We start from the raw sequence: 16,681 nt of genomic DNA, 5'->3' as shown, positions 1-16,681 counted from the left end.
TGAACAGATGATGGATCTGGTCAAGCTGTGGGAATTTCCCAAGAAAACAAAATCCCAGTGAATTTCTCTGAATCCAGCGACTCTGCACGTTGAGTCCAGTGTGTGTTTTGTACCTTCTTGCAGGGATCACAGCAAATCAGGAGAAAGTGTGCTGGAGGAATAATTTAGACTACAGCCTGTAAAGGAAAGATCACTGATCTTTGGTTCTGGCGCAGTGGTAGCTGCCCAGCCTGGAGGGACAATGCTGAAGGAGGGAAGATGCTTAACCCTCATGTGTTGGTGATTTATAATTTGAGATGAAAACCTGTGAATTGGTCCTGAGAGACTGAAGGAAACACCTGCATCATGGCTTAAATTCAGGTTTCCCCAGCTGTCTCTCAGATTGGCTTCGCTCACTGTTGCCAGTCTTCTCACCCACCTGAGGAGAAGGGGGGTGGCTTCCATGTGCATTTTCGAGCCTAGAAAGGCAGGATTGCAGCCCCAGGGAAATAAAAGGGGTGAGGTTGTTTTCCCAAAGGAATGGGAGCTTTGGTCTTAGCACATGAGCTGGGCAAGGAGGTGCTCTGTTCTCTTCCAGTGCATGTTGGGCATCCTTGGCATCGCTGCGGGAGGAGGCAGCAGCAGTACAGGTGTGCAGTGAAGGTGTCTGAGCCCCGTGGTGCCTCCCAGGACAGGGTCTCCTCGCTGTGAGGACCACCTGGAGAAGCAGAAGGGCATGAGCTGCCTCACTGTGGGTGAGGAAGGCAGCTCGGGGTCTTGGGGCAAGAATTATCAGAATTAGCCCCTTGTTTGTTTAAGGTGTGAGAGGCCTGCCTGCAGCAGGGGGGCAGGTGGTGTGGTCTGATGGCTCTGTGATGTCTGTGTGCCTGCAGGTGATGGGCAGTTAGTTCTTTAAGGCACATTAGAGTGCTACAGGGGCCGAGGATGTTGCAGGTGGATGTGGAAGGGCTAAAGCGCGTCTGTGCTCCAGGAGCCATCCCATCTTGGGAGAGGTGTTGGCAAGAGCTGGGAGGGCCGTGCCCAGCCTGGGCACTGGGTGCTGCTGTTCTGCACAAACACGAAACCTGCTGATCCTCACTGGCTCCCCTCTCACAGGCTCAGGTCTCTCTGGCAGAGATTTCCTTCTAGTCTGAGCAAGAAAAGAGTGCAGTTTACCTATGAGGATGATCTGAGCTGTTCCTCCCTGCTACAGCAGGGTCAGCCCGTCAGGAAGGAGAGACTTTTCCTGGCTCAGCAGGATGCAGGAGAGAGCATCCACCAGAGAGTCACTTAATGAAGCTGTGGCCCACGGTGACACTGGTGTGGTGTTGGTCCCAGCCTCTTCAGACACAGAAGGAGGAGAAATTTGGCATGGTCCACACAGGCATATAAGCCTTAGCACAGCTTGTCTGGGGCTAATCCTTCCCTTGCTCTCTCCCACTCAGAAGGATGGGCTGTTCCTCACTGCTGCAGAGAAATGGCTTAATTTAGGAGTGTAACCGTTTCGGGGAGAAATGGGATTAGAAATGAAGGAGCAGGGCAGTGGCTACTGCTTTGGTCTCCTCCTTCCAGCACAAGTCACCCAGAGGTGACCATGGGGAGATGTGGATGATGCTGAGAACTTATTTTCCTGAGGGGAAATGGGGTGTTTGGGAGTTTCAGCCCCAACCAAAATGCTGTGCAGAAACGCCTCGCATATGTGAAAATTCCAAAATACTTTGGTTCAAAACATTTCCTTTCTGTAAAGGGGAGGGAAATGTTTAATTCCACCGCTGTCATCTGGAGCTTTGTTTTACATTGCTTTATCCCAGTGTACAGCCTGAAATAAAAACAAAATTAGGTGGTGGAAACCAAAACATTTCAACCTTGTCAAAATTAAATGCTCTCCTAATTTCCCAATGAGTTTTGAGATGTAATTGATGGAATCCCACAAAGCACTTAAGCTTCATCAAATCTGCATTTTTCTGACAGACAATTGTTCATTGAAAAATAAAAACTTACCCGTCCCTGCCTTGAGAGGCACCTAGCTAATTATGGGAGAGATGCACACACCAGGGAGGGAGATGAGGAAACCAGTCTCTCCTAATCCCTTTAAAGTCTCGCTGGCTCCCTGGAGCAGGAGCTGACTCCTTTTGCACATTGTGGTTGGAAGCAGAAGCCCCCTGAGCTCAACAGCAAGCCCCCCTCCAAGAAGCCTGTGGTTTTGGATTTTAACCCATTAATCCAGGTAAATACCTGTGTTGAAAATGGGATTTGAGGACGAGAGAGGAGGAAAGGGTGGCAAAGGCTGTTGGGGTCAGTGTTGGTGGTGGGTGGGAGCAAACCACCCACCTGCCTTTGCTTTCAGAGGGGGTTTGCACCTCGTGGGCAAGAGGCAGCTGGTTTAAAAGCAGGTGAGATAGTTCAGGAAGCACTGAGGTGAGCTGGAGGTCTCTGCCTGCACAGGGAAGGAGTGGTTTGGGTGATAAAAGCCCTGTTTTCTCCAGTATTGGCTTTTTCAGCAGCGTTCTTTGAGGGCTTGGCCGGTGCCCCTCTGCTCCTCACCAGGCTGGGATGCTTCGTGTGTTGTGGTCACAGCTGGCCTGGGGCTTTGGGACTGGAGTGGGATATAGGATTTGGTGTGTAGTGATGTGGCTGGAGGGTGACTCACCTGGAGGGTGAGTCAGGTGGGGCAGGTGTTGATTTTCTGTTTTCCTGAAGGTTTTTGGAGGTGCCAGCTTCTGCTGTGACTGAAAATGCCCCGCCAGGCAGGAGATGCCGCATGCCCCAAAATAGGCTGTTGGTGACTTCTGGAAGGGAAGCAGATTTCCTTCCTCCAGGAGCTTTGAACACTTCTTTCTATGTGCAAGGCATCCCACCAGCTGCTTGAAACAAATCCTGCCCTCTTGGAGTTGAGATGCAGACGTACACAGAGTGGCTTGCCTGAGAGGGTTCACTGGAGTGGTGGCCAGAGGTGAGGAGAGGCTGCCTCATCTCCTGGAGCTTCCATCTCCTCCATGGATCCCCCATCCCAGAGGGACCAGGCTGAGAAGCACAAGCAGCATGTTCTCAGGAGCCTGCAAGACAGATGGGTTTGATTTTCTAAGGCTAAAATAATGATTGATGATCTTTAAAGGGAAAAGGAAGCAGGGGAAAAGGAGGGAGGGGGGAAAGAGTGGGAAGATAATGAGTGTTATTTCAGAAAGCAGTTGTAATGTTCCCCTCTGGGAAGAGTGTTCCCCCGCAGTGGGGTGTCAGGAAGGGCTCTGCCACAGCTGGGGTTGGTGAGGACATCCCTGCCCTGAGGAGGCGAAGCAGAGGTGGCTCTGGGGAGCCCTTTAGCAACCAGCATTTTGGTCCTGTTTTATCCAAATACTGGGAGAAGAGGGATAAATCTCACGGAGACTGGGCTGCGTGCAGCCAGGCTCTGTCCTGCTGCTGCTGAGGAGCTTTGCTCACCGGGGGCCTTCTGGGTCAAGAAAATGAAGGCAGAATAAGCTAGAATTGTCCAAATATATATATATATGGACACAGAGGGGTTTACTGCATTTGTATCATTTCTGAGCTCCAACAAGCAAATAAATACATGCCAGTGCATAGACAGGAGCTCATTAAAATGCTGGCGCTTGCTTGTACCTCAGCAGTGCCTCGGATTAATGTTTTTGTCTCACGCTGAGGAGGTTCCTCGGTGAGGAGCGAGGATGCCTCAGCACAAAGGGGGGTCATTAGGGCCTTTGGAAATGATCCTCGATGCTCTGTGGCACTGAGCCACCAGCTGATTGTGCTGCCTTGGGCCAGCAGTGCTGGGGATGCAGCTTGGGGTCCTGGGTCTCGCCTCTGGAGGCATCCAGACATGGGAACGGTACCTGGAGCAGCACTGGGAGCACTGGTGGCAACTTTCCTCTGTGGTTTTCAGAGCTGAGGGGGTTCAGACTCATCTGTACCCAGAGCATCACTGCCAGCACCTGACACAGAAGTGTCTGACTAGAAGGCTGCTGTTGTTGAGAAAACAGAGTGGAATAACAAAAAGAGCAGTTTACTCTCTACAGAAACACTTTATTAAGTATTCTGGTTTTTTAAACTTAATAATGGAAGAGAAGAGCTGAGCTGAGCAGCTCTGGCAGGCAGCTCAGATGGAGGAGAGCGGGTGTGCTCCTGTCTGGGGGATTCGTGTCAGTAATGATTTGCCTTCCAGTGACCCCTCGCCCATCTCGCTGCTAATGAGCTTTGCAAACAAGAAAGCGAGCAAAGGCCCTTTTTTTACCTTACAAGAGCAGGGACTTGTCCAGGTATTTATTTTCCTAAGGCACAATCTCGCACAGCTTCTGTTGTGTGCTTGTGTTCTTTGCCCCTGAAGGTGATCCTCCCCCCATGGCATTTGCTGGGGATGGGGGTGCTGGTGGGCAGAGGAGCTGTGCCCAGCCCTGGTGGCAGGAGGCCACCTGGTGCCACACGCTGTGCTGGGGTGACAGCAGCGGGCACAGGCGTCCCATTTTGTTCCAAACCACAGCCCCTGTGTATCAGTGAGGCTGGACCTGGTGTATCCCCAGGGGTGGCAGTGTGCATGTGGCACCAGGCCCTGCCAAATCTGCCACTCCGTGTCACCTTGGAGACGTCATTTAAAAGGGGAAAAAAGCCTGTTTCGCAAAACAACAGATAAAAATAGCACTTCCTATTCAGCACATCCGTTCCCCATGTGTACTCAAAATTCATTTGCTGACTGCAAGCACAGGAATAAGGACCTGGGTGCTCTGGGATGGGAGGGGATGGGCTGGTGTCCAACTGTGCTGTCAGCCAAACCATGTGGAGCTGCTGGTGGTTCCTTCTCCTCAGACCCCTTGGCAGCAGCAGGGTCGGAGCATGGGAGCTGAGGGTCGTGTTTAGCCTTCAGGACCTGTGTTATCAGTGCTAACACGTGACAAGGCAAGAAAGTTTTCTTATCCAGTGCCAAGGGCAATTTTCAGGGTTGTCTGTCGGCAGGGAGAAATCAGTTCACTTCTGCATAGCTGGAGTGGATTTGCAAGACCATGGAATTATATTTGTATGGTAACAGCTTCTCCTTGGATTTTGAGCACACTGGGAGCTGGAGTCTCCCCCTCCATCTCCTTTTCCTCTCCATAACATGGATTAAGCACCAGACCCTTTTCCCAAGCTCTGAGCTATATTTCCTGGTCAGATCCATGGATAAAAGATGGGCTGGGAATTGGAAGGGAACGCACGCGGCGCGAGTCTAACGTGGTAAACCACAAATAGCTTTGTCTTTTGAATTGCTGGGGAACAGTGTGGGGATCCCTTTGCTCCCATGGCTAAATAAATCCGTGCTGTGTGTGCATGAGGGGTGTGCAGAGGTGTTTGACCAGGACCTGCTGGGGCACCACGTCTCACCAGCTTTCCTCCCACCAGGGTGGGACACCAGGGTGCTCACCCAGACAGAGTTATTGAGCGAGTTGCTTATTGATTTTGTAATCATTTTCCAACAGAGCCCCCCGTCCTGTGTCACTGCCAAGGCAGATTGCAAATTGAACTGCACCTAAATTGATGGGGCATTGATTAAAACTCACCATAATTATTGGTTCTCTGCTGCCCGAGCCAGGCAAATCAATGTCAGCAAGAACAGATCTGCTCCTTTATAAAACCCCAGTGAGCACAGGGTGAGGGCTGGCTTTCCAAGCCCATCCAGAAGCCCAAACTGACCCATCAGGAGTCAGGATTAGCACAAACTGGCTTTTTCCATGGTCATTTCTGACTCCTGTGGGCAAGAACCTAGTTGTACCCAAATGGACTTCAGTTTTCTCCCTGAAAACTCTGATCTATTGGTGGGACATCCTGGTGGGAAATCCTCTGCTCCGGGGCAGGGAGGTGTCTTACAAAGATTTATAAGCCCAGGGAAGCTGTGGATTCCCCAGGAAGTGTCCAAGGCCAGGTTGGACAGGGCTTGGAGCAACCTGGGACAGTGGGAGGATCCCTGCCCACAGCAGGGGAATTGAGCTGATTTTTTAAGGTCTCCTCCAACCCAAACCATTCTGTGATTTATTGTGCTTAGTAATTCCTTCATCCACCTATTCATCCCTGCAAAACCCTCCATGCAGAGGCTGGTGTTGCCTGGCCAGTACTAATTGCCAAGTTTGCTGATTCCCCTGGCTCTCCTGAGCAGGGACACAGCCCGTGTTTTCACGCTGGATCCCAAAGCTTTCTGTCCCTGGAGAGCTCCGTGCTGCAGCACAGCAGCTGACTGGAGAGGCGGCTCTGCTCCGAGCAGGGATGGATGTGGAGAGACAGGAGTGCTTTCCTTTGCAAATGCTGTGCTGAGCAACTTGCCTGCTGTAATTAATGAGTATTAGGATGCATAATTATGAACTGAAAGGAAACACGTTTCGTGGTGGTTAAGAGCCAAAACTGGAGGAATATCCCAAGGGTGGCCTCAAGCAGAGTAGGACGAAGGGAGGGAGGGCTTTGGTGACCCACTAACCCAGTCATGGAGAGAGGACCGTCTTCTTCCTCTGTGGGCTGGGGAAGGTGCTGAGCTCAGCTCATGGATCTGTGCCAAGGCAAGAATTCCAAGTGACAGCGCAGAAGAGCGTGACTGATCCTCTGGCTGTGGTCCCGCAGCTCCTGCTGCCTTACCGTCCCATCCAGTTGCCTTCAGCACCCTGGAAGATCCCTCAGGATCTCTGGAGGGAACCTGAGCAGAGCCCTGGGCTACCCTATCGCCGTGGATGTGGGGAGAGCAGCAGAGAGGCAGATGTGGTGCCACGAAGCAGAGATGCTGTTTGCAGCCAGCCCTCCCCGTGTCCTCCAGGGAGGTCCTCTCTGCCAATTTGCACAGCTCTGCTCTTACAGTGGGGCTGGCAGACAGGGAGGAGACCACGGGAGATAAGAGCTGTATCTGCAGATTCACAGCCACTCTCATCCTGGTGCTGTTTCCCAGGCAGCTCTGGGTCGGTGAAAGCACAGATTGTTCTCAGTGTCCTCTCCTCCTTCATTATTCTGTACATGCACCTGGAAAGCCTCCTGCTCCCATGTCTTCTGCTGCTTCCTGCTGCTAATTCCAGAGCTGTGTCTCTGGGACCCTGCCTGCTCTGCAAAGATGGACAGCATCCTATTCCAGAGCCCTTTGCTGCCAAGATCCTTTGGATGGAAAAGCCTTGTGCCTTCCCTTCTCACCTTAACAGGTGTCCCTGAGGATGGTGCTGAGGTTTGCAAGCTTCAGAGCTGAGTGCATGGGAGGCAGTGAGGGATCTGAGGGACAACTGGCACAGAGATCAACACATCCCAGCTGCTGCAGACAGGGCAGAAGCAGTTTTGATGCTGCTGCTGTAGGGAAGAGTCATGGGGTTTCTAGGAGGTGGAGAGAAAGATGGGGACAAACCTTACAGCAGTGTGATGGTTTTAAACTGAAAGAAGGGAGGTTTAGATTATATATCTGGAAGAAATTCTTCCCTGTGAGGGTGGGCAGGCCCTGGCACAGGGTGCCCAGAGCAGCTGTGGCTGCCCCTGGATCCCTGGCAGTGTCCAAGGCCAGGCTGCGTGGGACTTGGAACACCCTGGGACAGTGGAAGGTGTCCCTACCCATGGCAGTAGGGTTGGAACTGGATGGTCTTGAGAGCTCTCTTCCAGCCCAAAAATTCTAGGATTCTGTGATGGCTCAGCGTGGGCCAGGACTCCCTAAAGCCCCTTTCTGCTGTCCCTGTTTCCTTTTTAAGTAGCCAAGATTGAGTGAGGCTTGGCAGCCCATCTCCCATCAGGACCCTGACGGTGTCAGTGAGCTGGGGTCCAGGGTCTCCTGGACTTTTATTAGTATGTGCAGCATTTTGCTCACATGGAAAATTGATTTTCTTTTTCAAGCACAAAGCATACTGGTTTTATAACCTTTCTTCTGCTCGACAGAGGCCATTTATAACCTGCCTTCATCACTACCTGTGCCGTCTCCAGTCTAACTCATCTTCAAAAAATTCCATAATGCATTTTTAATTGTGAGCTGCTCCTAGACAAGATTTATTTATTTTTTCAAGGCCTGACCTTTTTGTTGTTGTTTGTGTGCGTGTGTGTTTGGTGAAAAGGGATAAATAACCGAAATGGAAGTGTGCTTTAATCTGGGTGACAATTTATCGATGGCATTTGCTGCCTGCTGGCTTTTATCTTTTGGGGCAAGGAAAACAAGCTGGGGAACTGGAATTAGAAATTAGAGCCATGCTTCCCTCGGCCATGGACAACTGATGAGCCTGGGCTGCCCCCAGACCTGCCTCGTGTGGGCTGCATCAAGCAGGCATCAAGATCCTTTTGGACATGATGCCAAGGCCATGCTTGCTGGCCTGCCTGGCATGGGTTGAGATGGATTTCTGGGTCATTCCCAAGCACTGAGATGGTTCTCTGGGCTGGTTCCAGGTGTTGAGGTGTTTATTTCTGGGTTGCAGAGGAATTTTCTGCATTTTGGAGGAACAGGTAGTAAACACAGAGGGTTGTCACGCTTTGCCCCACACTGGCTTGAGGCTTTATTGGCATGTAGTTTTAAAGCTGCCTCAAGGGTTTTCACCCTCTTCCAGAGGGAGGATGAGGGGGGAAGCTTTGGCAGCAGCCCACATCCTTGCCAGTGGCCCTTGCCCCTTTCCGAAAGGCTGTGCGAGGTGGCGCAGGGTGACCCCATCCATCACTCAGGGCAAACTCATCTCCTGCAGATGGAAAACGAGTTCAGCAGCACTGGCTCTGGGATGGGATGTGTCCTGGGAGGGCACCCACTGGGCAGTGGCTCCAGCGCAGAGGAGGACGCCCAGGTGACCTTTCCATGTGTCCTCTGTCGCTGCAGTGCCCCGAGGACCTGCGGCCCATGAAGGACGGCACCGGTTGCTACGACTTCTCCAAAGGGATCGACTGCTCCGATGGCTTCAACGGCGGCTGTGAGCAGCTGTGCCTGCAGCAGACCCTCCCTCTGCCCCACGACCCCTCGTCCAGCACCATCTTCATGTTCTGTGGGTGAGTCTCCCCTCCAGTGCTCCTCAACGGGCAGACAAACAGCCCCTGCCCTTCTCCACCCCTGCCACCTCCTGTGCCACCCAGCCTGGAGCTGGGTGTCCAAGAAAAAGGAGGCTGTTGATGGAGCTGACTTCCAGCAGGGAACAGGGGCACCTGGTTTGCCTGAGGGAAGTGTGAGGTGCAGTGTGAGCAGATGCACCTTCCTCCTCTCCCCCACTGTGTGACAGTACAGTTTGATCTGTGACTCACTGTGAAGGGACCCAAAAATTGCTCATTGTGTGTTGGAGGGGAAGGTGTAGGACTTGTTGAAAAAATACTACTTTTAAAATTTAATTCTTTTCCTCCCCTGTGCGCCTCTTAAAAATAGAGTTTCATCCCTAAATTTTGGCCGGGATCTTATAATCCTACACAATTTAGCATTTTCTCTCAGGAAAATCTCCCTGGCTGCAGTGTGGTCTAAAAGGAGCTCAGTGATTATCTGGCTTTATGCTGCACAGCTGCAGCCATCCATTGCCTACCCCAGCCCCACGGCTGGTTCACACTCTCACACTCTCAGGGACCTACTCTGTGTCCCAGTGTGACAGATTAGGATGAAGAACAAGAAAAAAAGCCCTTTTTGGAAAGCAAATGCCCACAAGCAAGCAGGGGAGTGAGCTCCTAGCAGTAACTCCAAGGAGCATCTGTCAAGTCCCGATGCTGCAGGTGCAGCGAAGACCTCATGCAGCTCTGGCTGCTGGTGGTCCCTGGGAAGAGCAGCCCAGGGAGCTCAGCCTGTGTCAGCTTCTCCTTTATTTATCCCTTTTTTGCTGGTTTGTTGTTTTTTTCCCCTCCACTATCTTATTTTTTTATTATTGCTTAGCAGCACGGAGTGCCTGAGTCACCAAAACAGAGCACATTTTCTGCTCCGTGCCTGCAGCAGGGGTTGCAGGGAAATTCATGTGGGCACAGCAACCTTTGTGGGGAGGGTATAGAAAGTCTTGGGCCATTCCATGCTCTCCGCCCACACCCACATGAATCTGCATTTCAGCCTTGCATCCCCAAGGACAGAAACTGTTTCCCTTTTTGTTTTTTTTTTCCCTTCTTTTTTCATAATCCCTTTTCAAGGCTGAGCTGTGCTTTGAGAACAGGCAAGGAAAAGCGTGACAGACAGGTGGGAGTTCTGCTTGCAGTAAAATGCAGTAGAGGAAGGGGAGAGGGAAGCAAGCCTGGAGATGGGGTTGGTGTTAGCAGAGCACTGGGGCTGTGGGGAGGAAGGAGCAGGCAGGGAACGGAGGTTTCCCAGTAAGGTGGGAGCTGAGGAGAAGGCTGGTGGAAGAGGAGGAGAGGCAGGATGGCACGTTTACAAAAGATTCCACCGAGGTCACCGAGGTCTCCAGTGTCTGTAGTTAAATCACATCCCAGCTGCCTGCCTCAGTTTCCCTTCCTGTCTGTTGAAGATGAGCATGTGAATCTTACCCAGAGTAGGCTTGGAAGTGGGATCAAAGAGCAGAAGAGCAGCCAGGGTGGAGCTGCTTCCTTTCAGGGGGGTATTTCTGGGCAGAAGAAGAGGCAGGAGCTTGATTTTGCTTTGCTGTGGCCTGGGGAATGTTTGTAGCTGAGCAGCAGACACGCAGTGGGCTCAGCTCTGCTCTCCAGCATGGGGGCAGCTCCAGGCAGGACAGCATGGAATCATGGAATGGTTTAGGTTGGCAAGGGCCCGAAAGCTCCTCTTGTTCCACCCCCCTGCCATGGGCAGGGACCCCTTCCACCAGAGCAGGGTGCTCCAAGCCCCACCCAACCTCACTGCAGGCAGATGGGCTGTGCTGCTACAGGAGGGAGGGGAGTTGGGAGCCAAGCCCCCATTCACTGGTCACCCAACCCAGCCAGGGCAGAGGCTTTGGGCTCTGTGACCCTTCTCGTGTCCAAACGACTGCTGCGGGTGTTGGTGGTGCTTGGCTGGGCTCAGCAGAGGCTCGTGGGGTGGGCTGCTCTGTGCCTGGCTCATCTCACGTGGCCTGTGGTGCCCCACAGGTGTGTGGAGGAGTACAAGCTGGCCCCGGATGGGAAGTCGTGCCTGATGCTGTCTGACATCTGCGAGGGCCCCAAGTGCCTGAAGTCGGATGCCAAGTTCAATGAGACCCTTTTTGGGGAGATGCTGCGTGGCTACAACAACAGGAGCCAGCACGTCAACCAAGGGCAGGTGTTCCAGATGACTTTCAGGTATGTCCTGGTTCTGCTCCTTGTTTTGGGAATATCAGGGAGGTGAGATGGCACCAAGGTCCGGTGGTACAGAGCCAGCATCTCTGATTGGCTCATGATGGGAAGGGAGCAAGAGGGCAACAAGCACCCACGGCTCTCCTACCTGCTCATCCTTCCCTCGGGCAGCAGCACAGGACCCTCCTGGGCCAGAGTGTGCCTTGTCAGATGAGACACATCTGGCTGTGCTCCGTGGGCCTTTCTCAGGAGCGTTGCCTCATCTCTTTCTGGGCGCTGATGTGTTTCATCTCCGTGATATCCTGCAACAATGAGTCGTTTGATTGTGTGCAGTGTGGAAGAGCATTTCCTTTAGTTTTCAGCCTATGCCAGCTGTTTTTACTCAGTGCCCCCATTACAGCACTGGGAGGAGCTGTGGGTATAGCATGATAAATAATGTAAATGAGCTGAAGGTAAGTGCCTTCACCTTGCAGAGCTCACAGAGGAGCACTTGCTGAATTCAGGGCTGGCAAATGAGTTATTTAGTTAGTTTTCTTCAGGTCTTCTGAATGCAGCTGTGTTTTGATCAGGTGTAAGCCAGGGTGGGTGTGTGAGTTTTGAAGCAGCAGCACTAAGCACAGTCAGGAGAGGATCCAGCCCACATCCCATCCAGGCACAGCTCTTCCCTGCCCAGCACCTGTTTCTCTCCTGTTCAGGCACCAAGACCTCATTGCTGCCTCTGATTTTAGCTGGAGCTGTGGGTCCTCATCCCTTCTGCCCACAGAGTTTTTCCAGGTGTTTTTGCCCAGCTGAGTGCAAAGCTTCCCTGGCTGTGGACTCAAGCTGAGCTCTGGCCTTCTGCTCTCTTGGTGACAGAGGCTTTACAGGCTCCATCAGCACAGAGGTGCTGGCAAAGCCGCAGCCAGCAGAGTGCTTGGAGCCAGCAGAGCTGCAGCTTTTGCTGGAGGCTGCTGGAGAACTGGCAGGACAGAAAGGCAATTTTCCCAGTAGACTCCTCTTTGCCTTCTCTCCCTCATGTTACAGTTGTCAGTGGGTCCACTGGGGCAGAGTGAGGGCTGCAGAGATGAAGTTTTCCATGAGCTGGTGGGTCTAAGGGATGCTTTGTTGCTTCCAGGTAGCAAATGTATCCCCTGGCTAAATTCCATCTGGAAAGCACATCTGGAAAACAGTGGGGCTGGTTTATCCTGGGACACGTGGCTTCTTCAGGTCTTCCCCTCTGAGGGCATGCTCAGGATGGCAGGCTTGGGCAGTCCAGAGCTGGACCAGGAGCAGGTCCTGCTGGGGTTGCTCTTGGAATAAAACACCTGAGGTGTGGGGATGGCATCTTCCAGGGGCCAAAAAGCACTCCTTGGGGCTCTGCCTGACAGGTTTTGTGCTTAAAAAAAGGGCTGTTAGTCCTCCTTCCCAGGGCTGGCACTGCTCCTGCCGTGCTGGCTGGGGTGCGCAGTGCGGAGAAGCTTTTCCCAGTGAGGGGCCGTGCAGTGACAGCCAAGTTCTTCGCACACCCTGCTGTCACAAACAGGCATTTCAGTCTCTTTAGTCCCAGGTGTAACAGCTGTGAGGGGCAGGAGAAAGGTCTGACACAAGAGCAACCTGCAAAACTGCCCACATGGTGCAGGCTGTAGCGTGCGATGAAGTGGCTCCGCAGAGCTCGGAGCCTGGAGGGAGGCAGCACATCTTGCTCCAAAAATGCCTCCAGCAGCCTGGAAGGTCAGCACAGCTGCCCTTTTCTCATCTGAGTGTAGGCTGTTGGCTCCAAAAGCACCAGGCAGTGATGAGAAGGGCTCAGCTCCCTGCGTGGCCAGGCTACCAGGGATGTCAGCGGGTTACGGTGTGGAAGCACCGTTACATCATCTCTTAACAAGGGAAGAGAAGGAGGTTAATGGAGAAGAAATTATTAACTAAAAGATGTAATTTTCCTCTGATTTTCATAGATATTCAAGAACCTCTCTGAGCATTAAGACACCAGCTGTTAGAGAAGCCCTTAATTTGGTGCATTTGAAACATAGCAGGAAGCTGCCTAATACTAGGGATTAAAAGCCTGTTTCTGTGAAGCAGGAGCAAGAACCTGCTATCAGAACAAGGGGCTGAGTATTTTAGAGGGATTTATAACTGCTGGGATCCTTTAGCTATGCAGATGTGACAATCTTTTGAATGGCGTCTGCTTCCCGTGTCGCCGCATCTTCAGTGTCTTTAATAAATAGGATATTCTCAATCTGCCAGGCATGTCAGCGTGGGGCTGGGAGGGAACCTTTGTGCTGAGAAAAGCTGCCTCGCACACCCTGGCCTGGGCAACACTTCTCAGTTACTGCAGAATTTCCATCTCCTGGGGGTCAGGGAGGTCCCTTTGCCACCTAAGGGGCTGCAGCACTGATTAATTAGAGTTTCTACCCTTCTGGTGGCTGCAGAATGGGCCAGGTTGGAAGGAACCGCTCTGAGTCATCTGGTCCGATTGGAGCACATGGCACAGGATTGCATCCAGTCAGTTCTTGAATAATCCAGTGAGGGAGACTCCACACGCACTCTGGGCAATCTGTTCCAGTGCTTGGTCACTGGACAGTGAAGAAGTTCTTCCTCACGTTCAGATGGAACTTGCTGGACATCAGTTTCTGCCTGTTGCCTCTTGTCCCATTGCTGGGCACCACTGAGTAGAGCCTGGTCCATCCTCTTGGCACCCTCCTGGCCGTGCTCAGCACATCACTGGGATGTACCCGGTGTAGCAGTGATGGCTTTACTGTATCTGACCAGCTGGAAAGGCTGGGGATGTGCAGGGGGTACCTTCAGGATGCAGAGCACAGATGGATGTGAAGATGCAGCACAGCTGCACAGCCTGGGAGGTCCCAGACCTCAGACCAACGCATGGTCCTGGTCAGTGCTGCTTCAGATTTTGGTTTTCCCCTTTAGTAGCTGTCATTTTATCCAATGGGCCCAGGCTTTTATCTGAGGAGATGGTAACACCCAGGGGATGAAGCAGATATTGGCTGCTCAGACCAGTGTACCCCAGCAGGGCTGGGCAGCAGCCAGACTGGTTCCTGCTGTGTGCTCCATACGTGCTCCACATACTCCCCAGCACTGATGGAACACCTTGTTCTGTTGCCTGGAGCCTCTCCCTGCTCACGTGGCCCTCGTGCTGGTGCCAAGGTCCCTTTTCCCCATCCATCAGTGACAGTGAAGCCACAGCCCAGCAGGATGTGAGCACCACAGCATCCCTGCAGCTCTGCTCCAGCCATCAGGAGTTTGGAGCTCTGTGGGCAGCTTCTTCTGTGCTGAGGTGGCTTAATAACCACTGATAATTTCTGTGGAGGTTGGGGTGCTCGGCTGCTCTGTTGGACATGGCAGCATCAAGGTTCCTGCTCAGAGGAGCGTGCCATGGCATCGCTGCTGCTGCTGCCTTACTGCAAGTCCCTCGTGGGCACTTTGGGAGGGGACTGAAGAGGGATCTTCCATCACTCACCAGAAGCCTCCCTTGGTCCTTCCACTGCTGAGCCAGAAGCACATTCAGAGCTGTCTTCTTCTGGGCACCCCTCTCCTTTCTTTAGAAAAGGTTCTTCCCGTTGACAAAATGCTCTGTGGGGTTAGTAAGTAGATGGGATTGGAGCTGATGTATTCCAGTCACACCTCCTGGTCTAGCTAGGAGGCTCAGCAATGGATGCAGCTCACTAAAGACTAGATTAGAGTGATTTTCCCCCCGTTGCCTCACGGTGGGGCAGAGCCTGAACTCTGTGCTGTTCCCAAATCACTGAGGAATTATTTTCCAAATGGATTGTTTGTTCGTTCTTTATCTGGTTTTGTGCCGTCTCTTTGCCATGAGGGAATAGATATTTTTGTTTAAAAGCTGTTTGCAGTTTCAGACTGTTGCTTTTATGCCATTAATATGGAGAAATCCCAAAATACTGCCCGTGGAGCCAGCTTTACTTGCTGGATTATTGCTGCATGGCAAACGGGATGTCAGGGCAATGCATGGCAGAGCATTCCCTGGGAGAAGCTGTCTGCCCTTACCAGAGTCCCTTCCCATCCCTACCTCCAGCTCTGCCTCTCATCCTGGCTCTTGCTCCAGCTTGGCAAAGCCCCAGGACACAGGAACAGCCACACAGCTCCAGTTTGATTCCTCCCAGCAGAGAAGCAGTGAGTCCAGAGAGTTCTGAGGTGTTGAGGGCACATGAGGAGCCAGAATGGTTTCGTGGCTGGAGGCAGGGAGAGCATTCATGTTGATGCTCCCTCCCTGCTAAGCACCAAGTGGTTTCCCTTCTCCACACCCAGGGAGGATGGCTTTGGAGGATCCAGGGCTGCTGTGCTGTGCCGAGCACCTTCCTGCAAATTGGAATCACCCTTCCCTCTGCAACTCACTGCTTGGAGGATGCTCTTCTCCCCATTCCCACTTATGAAACAGGGCTGCTGCTTCTTTCCAGCCTTGGGGAAGGAAAGGGGCAGGTTGGAGGTGGTGCTGAGCACAGCCCGAGGTGCTGGGGGTGCTGCAGGGAGGGATGGGCACTGCCCCAGCTGCTTTCAGTAGGCTCTGCCTCCACACAGCTCCGTTCGTGCTGTCAGGTCACTGAGCTGATGGGGGGAATTGTCATCACAGTGATGGGGAGTTTGGCAAGTTAACTTTAAATCTGTCTCTTCTTCCCCTCGGTGTTTCTCAGCCCTTAATAAACCAGCGTGGTGGCAGTGGGGTGAGCTGGCAGCTCAGTGCTATCCCTTCCAGGGCTGCTTTGGAAAACATCTCCACCCATCCATTGTCCATGTGGGTGCTGCCAGGGTCTGGGCTGGGGGCTCAGCTGCGTGCAGCATCACATCTGGGTGTGAAGCTGGAGGGCCTTTGCTTGTGTCCCTGGCTTGGGGCTCACGGGCAGCCCTGGCAGGGACATCCTGCTTCCCCCACAGCAACACAAATGTACTGTCTGTAGGTGGTTAAATTAATGCCGTTGTTTTTCCACCTATTTTTCTCCCTCTCTTTGAAACCTCCAAGCACAGGAGTTATAATTGTGCTGTTTATTATTCCCGTGCCGGCGAGCTCGGTGCCAGCCAGTGCACCAGTGCCTTGTTTACCTATTACCCTTCAGGCCGGGATAATGGATGGATCTCTTTTCCAGTGACTGCCTTCCATTTCATTCATCTTTTTATTGTTTGTTGCTGCAGTTCTATTACCTGTTCACAACTTTGAAGCCTCAGACACGCTAGTTGGAAGCAATGATGTCTTTCCAAGCTGGGCTAATGCCTCATGCTGTGGTCCTGAGTAGCAGCTAAGGGGTTGTTAGGAGTTTAGCAGCTCTGTGGAGGTGGGATCTGCTGTGGGATGTGTGGGATATTTCAGAGCCCGCAGCAGGCTGCACACAGGCACACACTGTGTATTTTGAGCACATCTTCACTGGCCAGGCTCAGCAGTGAGGTTTTTTCCAATCTGGTGTATAAATGACTAATGCAATTAGCGCAGCATTCCATCAGTTAGGTCTCTGCTACATCCCATTCCGTTTCAAAGTTCTCATCCCACCAAAAAGGATGACAGATTGTGTGGCTTTGAGCTGGTGTTGCCCAGTCTGCAGCCACATGCTTCTGCAGC

General features: G+C 52.4%; 1 protein-coding gene across 1 annotated transcript in view; it reads left to right on the top strand.

The window, feature by feature from the left end:
* The window catches only part of ASTN2 (astrotactin 2), a gene marked incomplete at its 5' end in the record, with an annotated part of 241,726 nt that overhangs the window by 94,081 nt on the left and 130,964 nt on the right, over nt 1–16,681 (top strand). The window contains 2 exons of the mRNA XM_042052782.1: nt 8,762–8,928; nt 10,939–11,127. Coding sequence (XP_041908716.1) covers nt 8,762–8,928; nt 10,939–11,127 — 356 coding nt within the window. The remainder of the gene's footprint in view (nt 1–8,761; nt 8,929–10,938; nt 11,128–16,681) is intronic.

The sequence above is a fragment of the Corvus kubaryi genome, unplaced genomic scaffold, assembly GCF_017639235.1.
Source record: "Corvus kubaryi isolate FWS band 111438036 unplaced genomic scaffold, C.kubaryi_AGA036_p1.0 78, whole genome shotgun sequence".
Taxonomy (NCBI): Eukaryota; Metazoa; Chordata; class Aves; order Passeriformes; family Corvidae; genus Corvus; species Corvus kubaryi.
The sequence above is the reverse complement of the archived record's forward strand: the minus strand, read 5'-3'. Positions and strand labels throughout refer to the sequence as shown.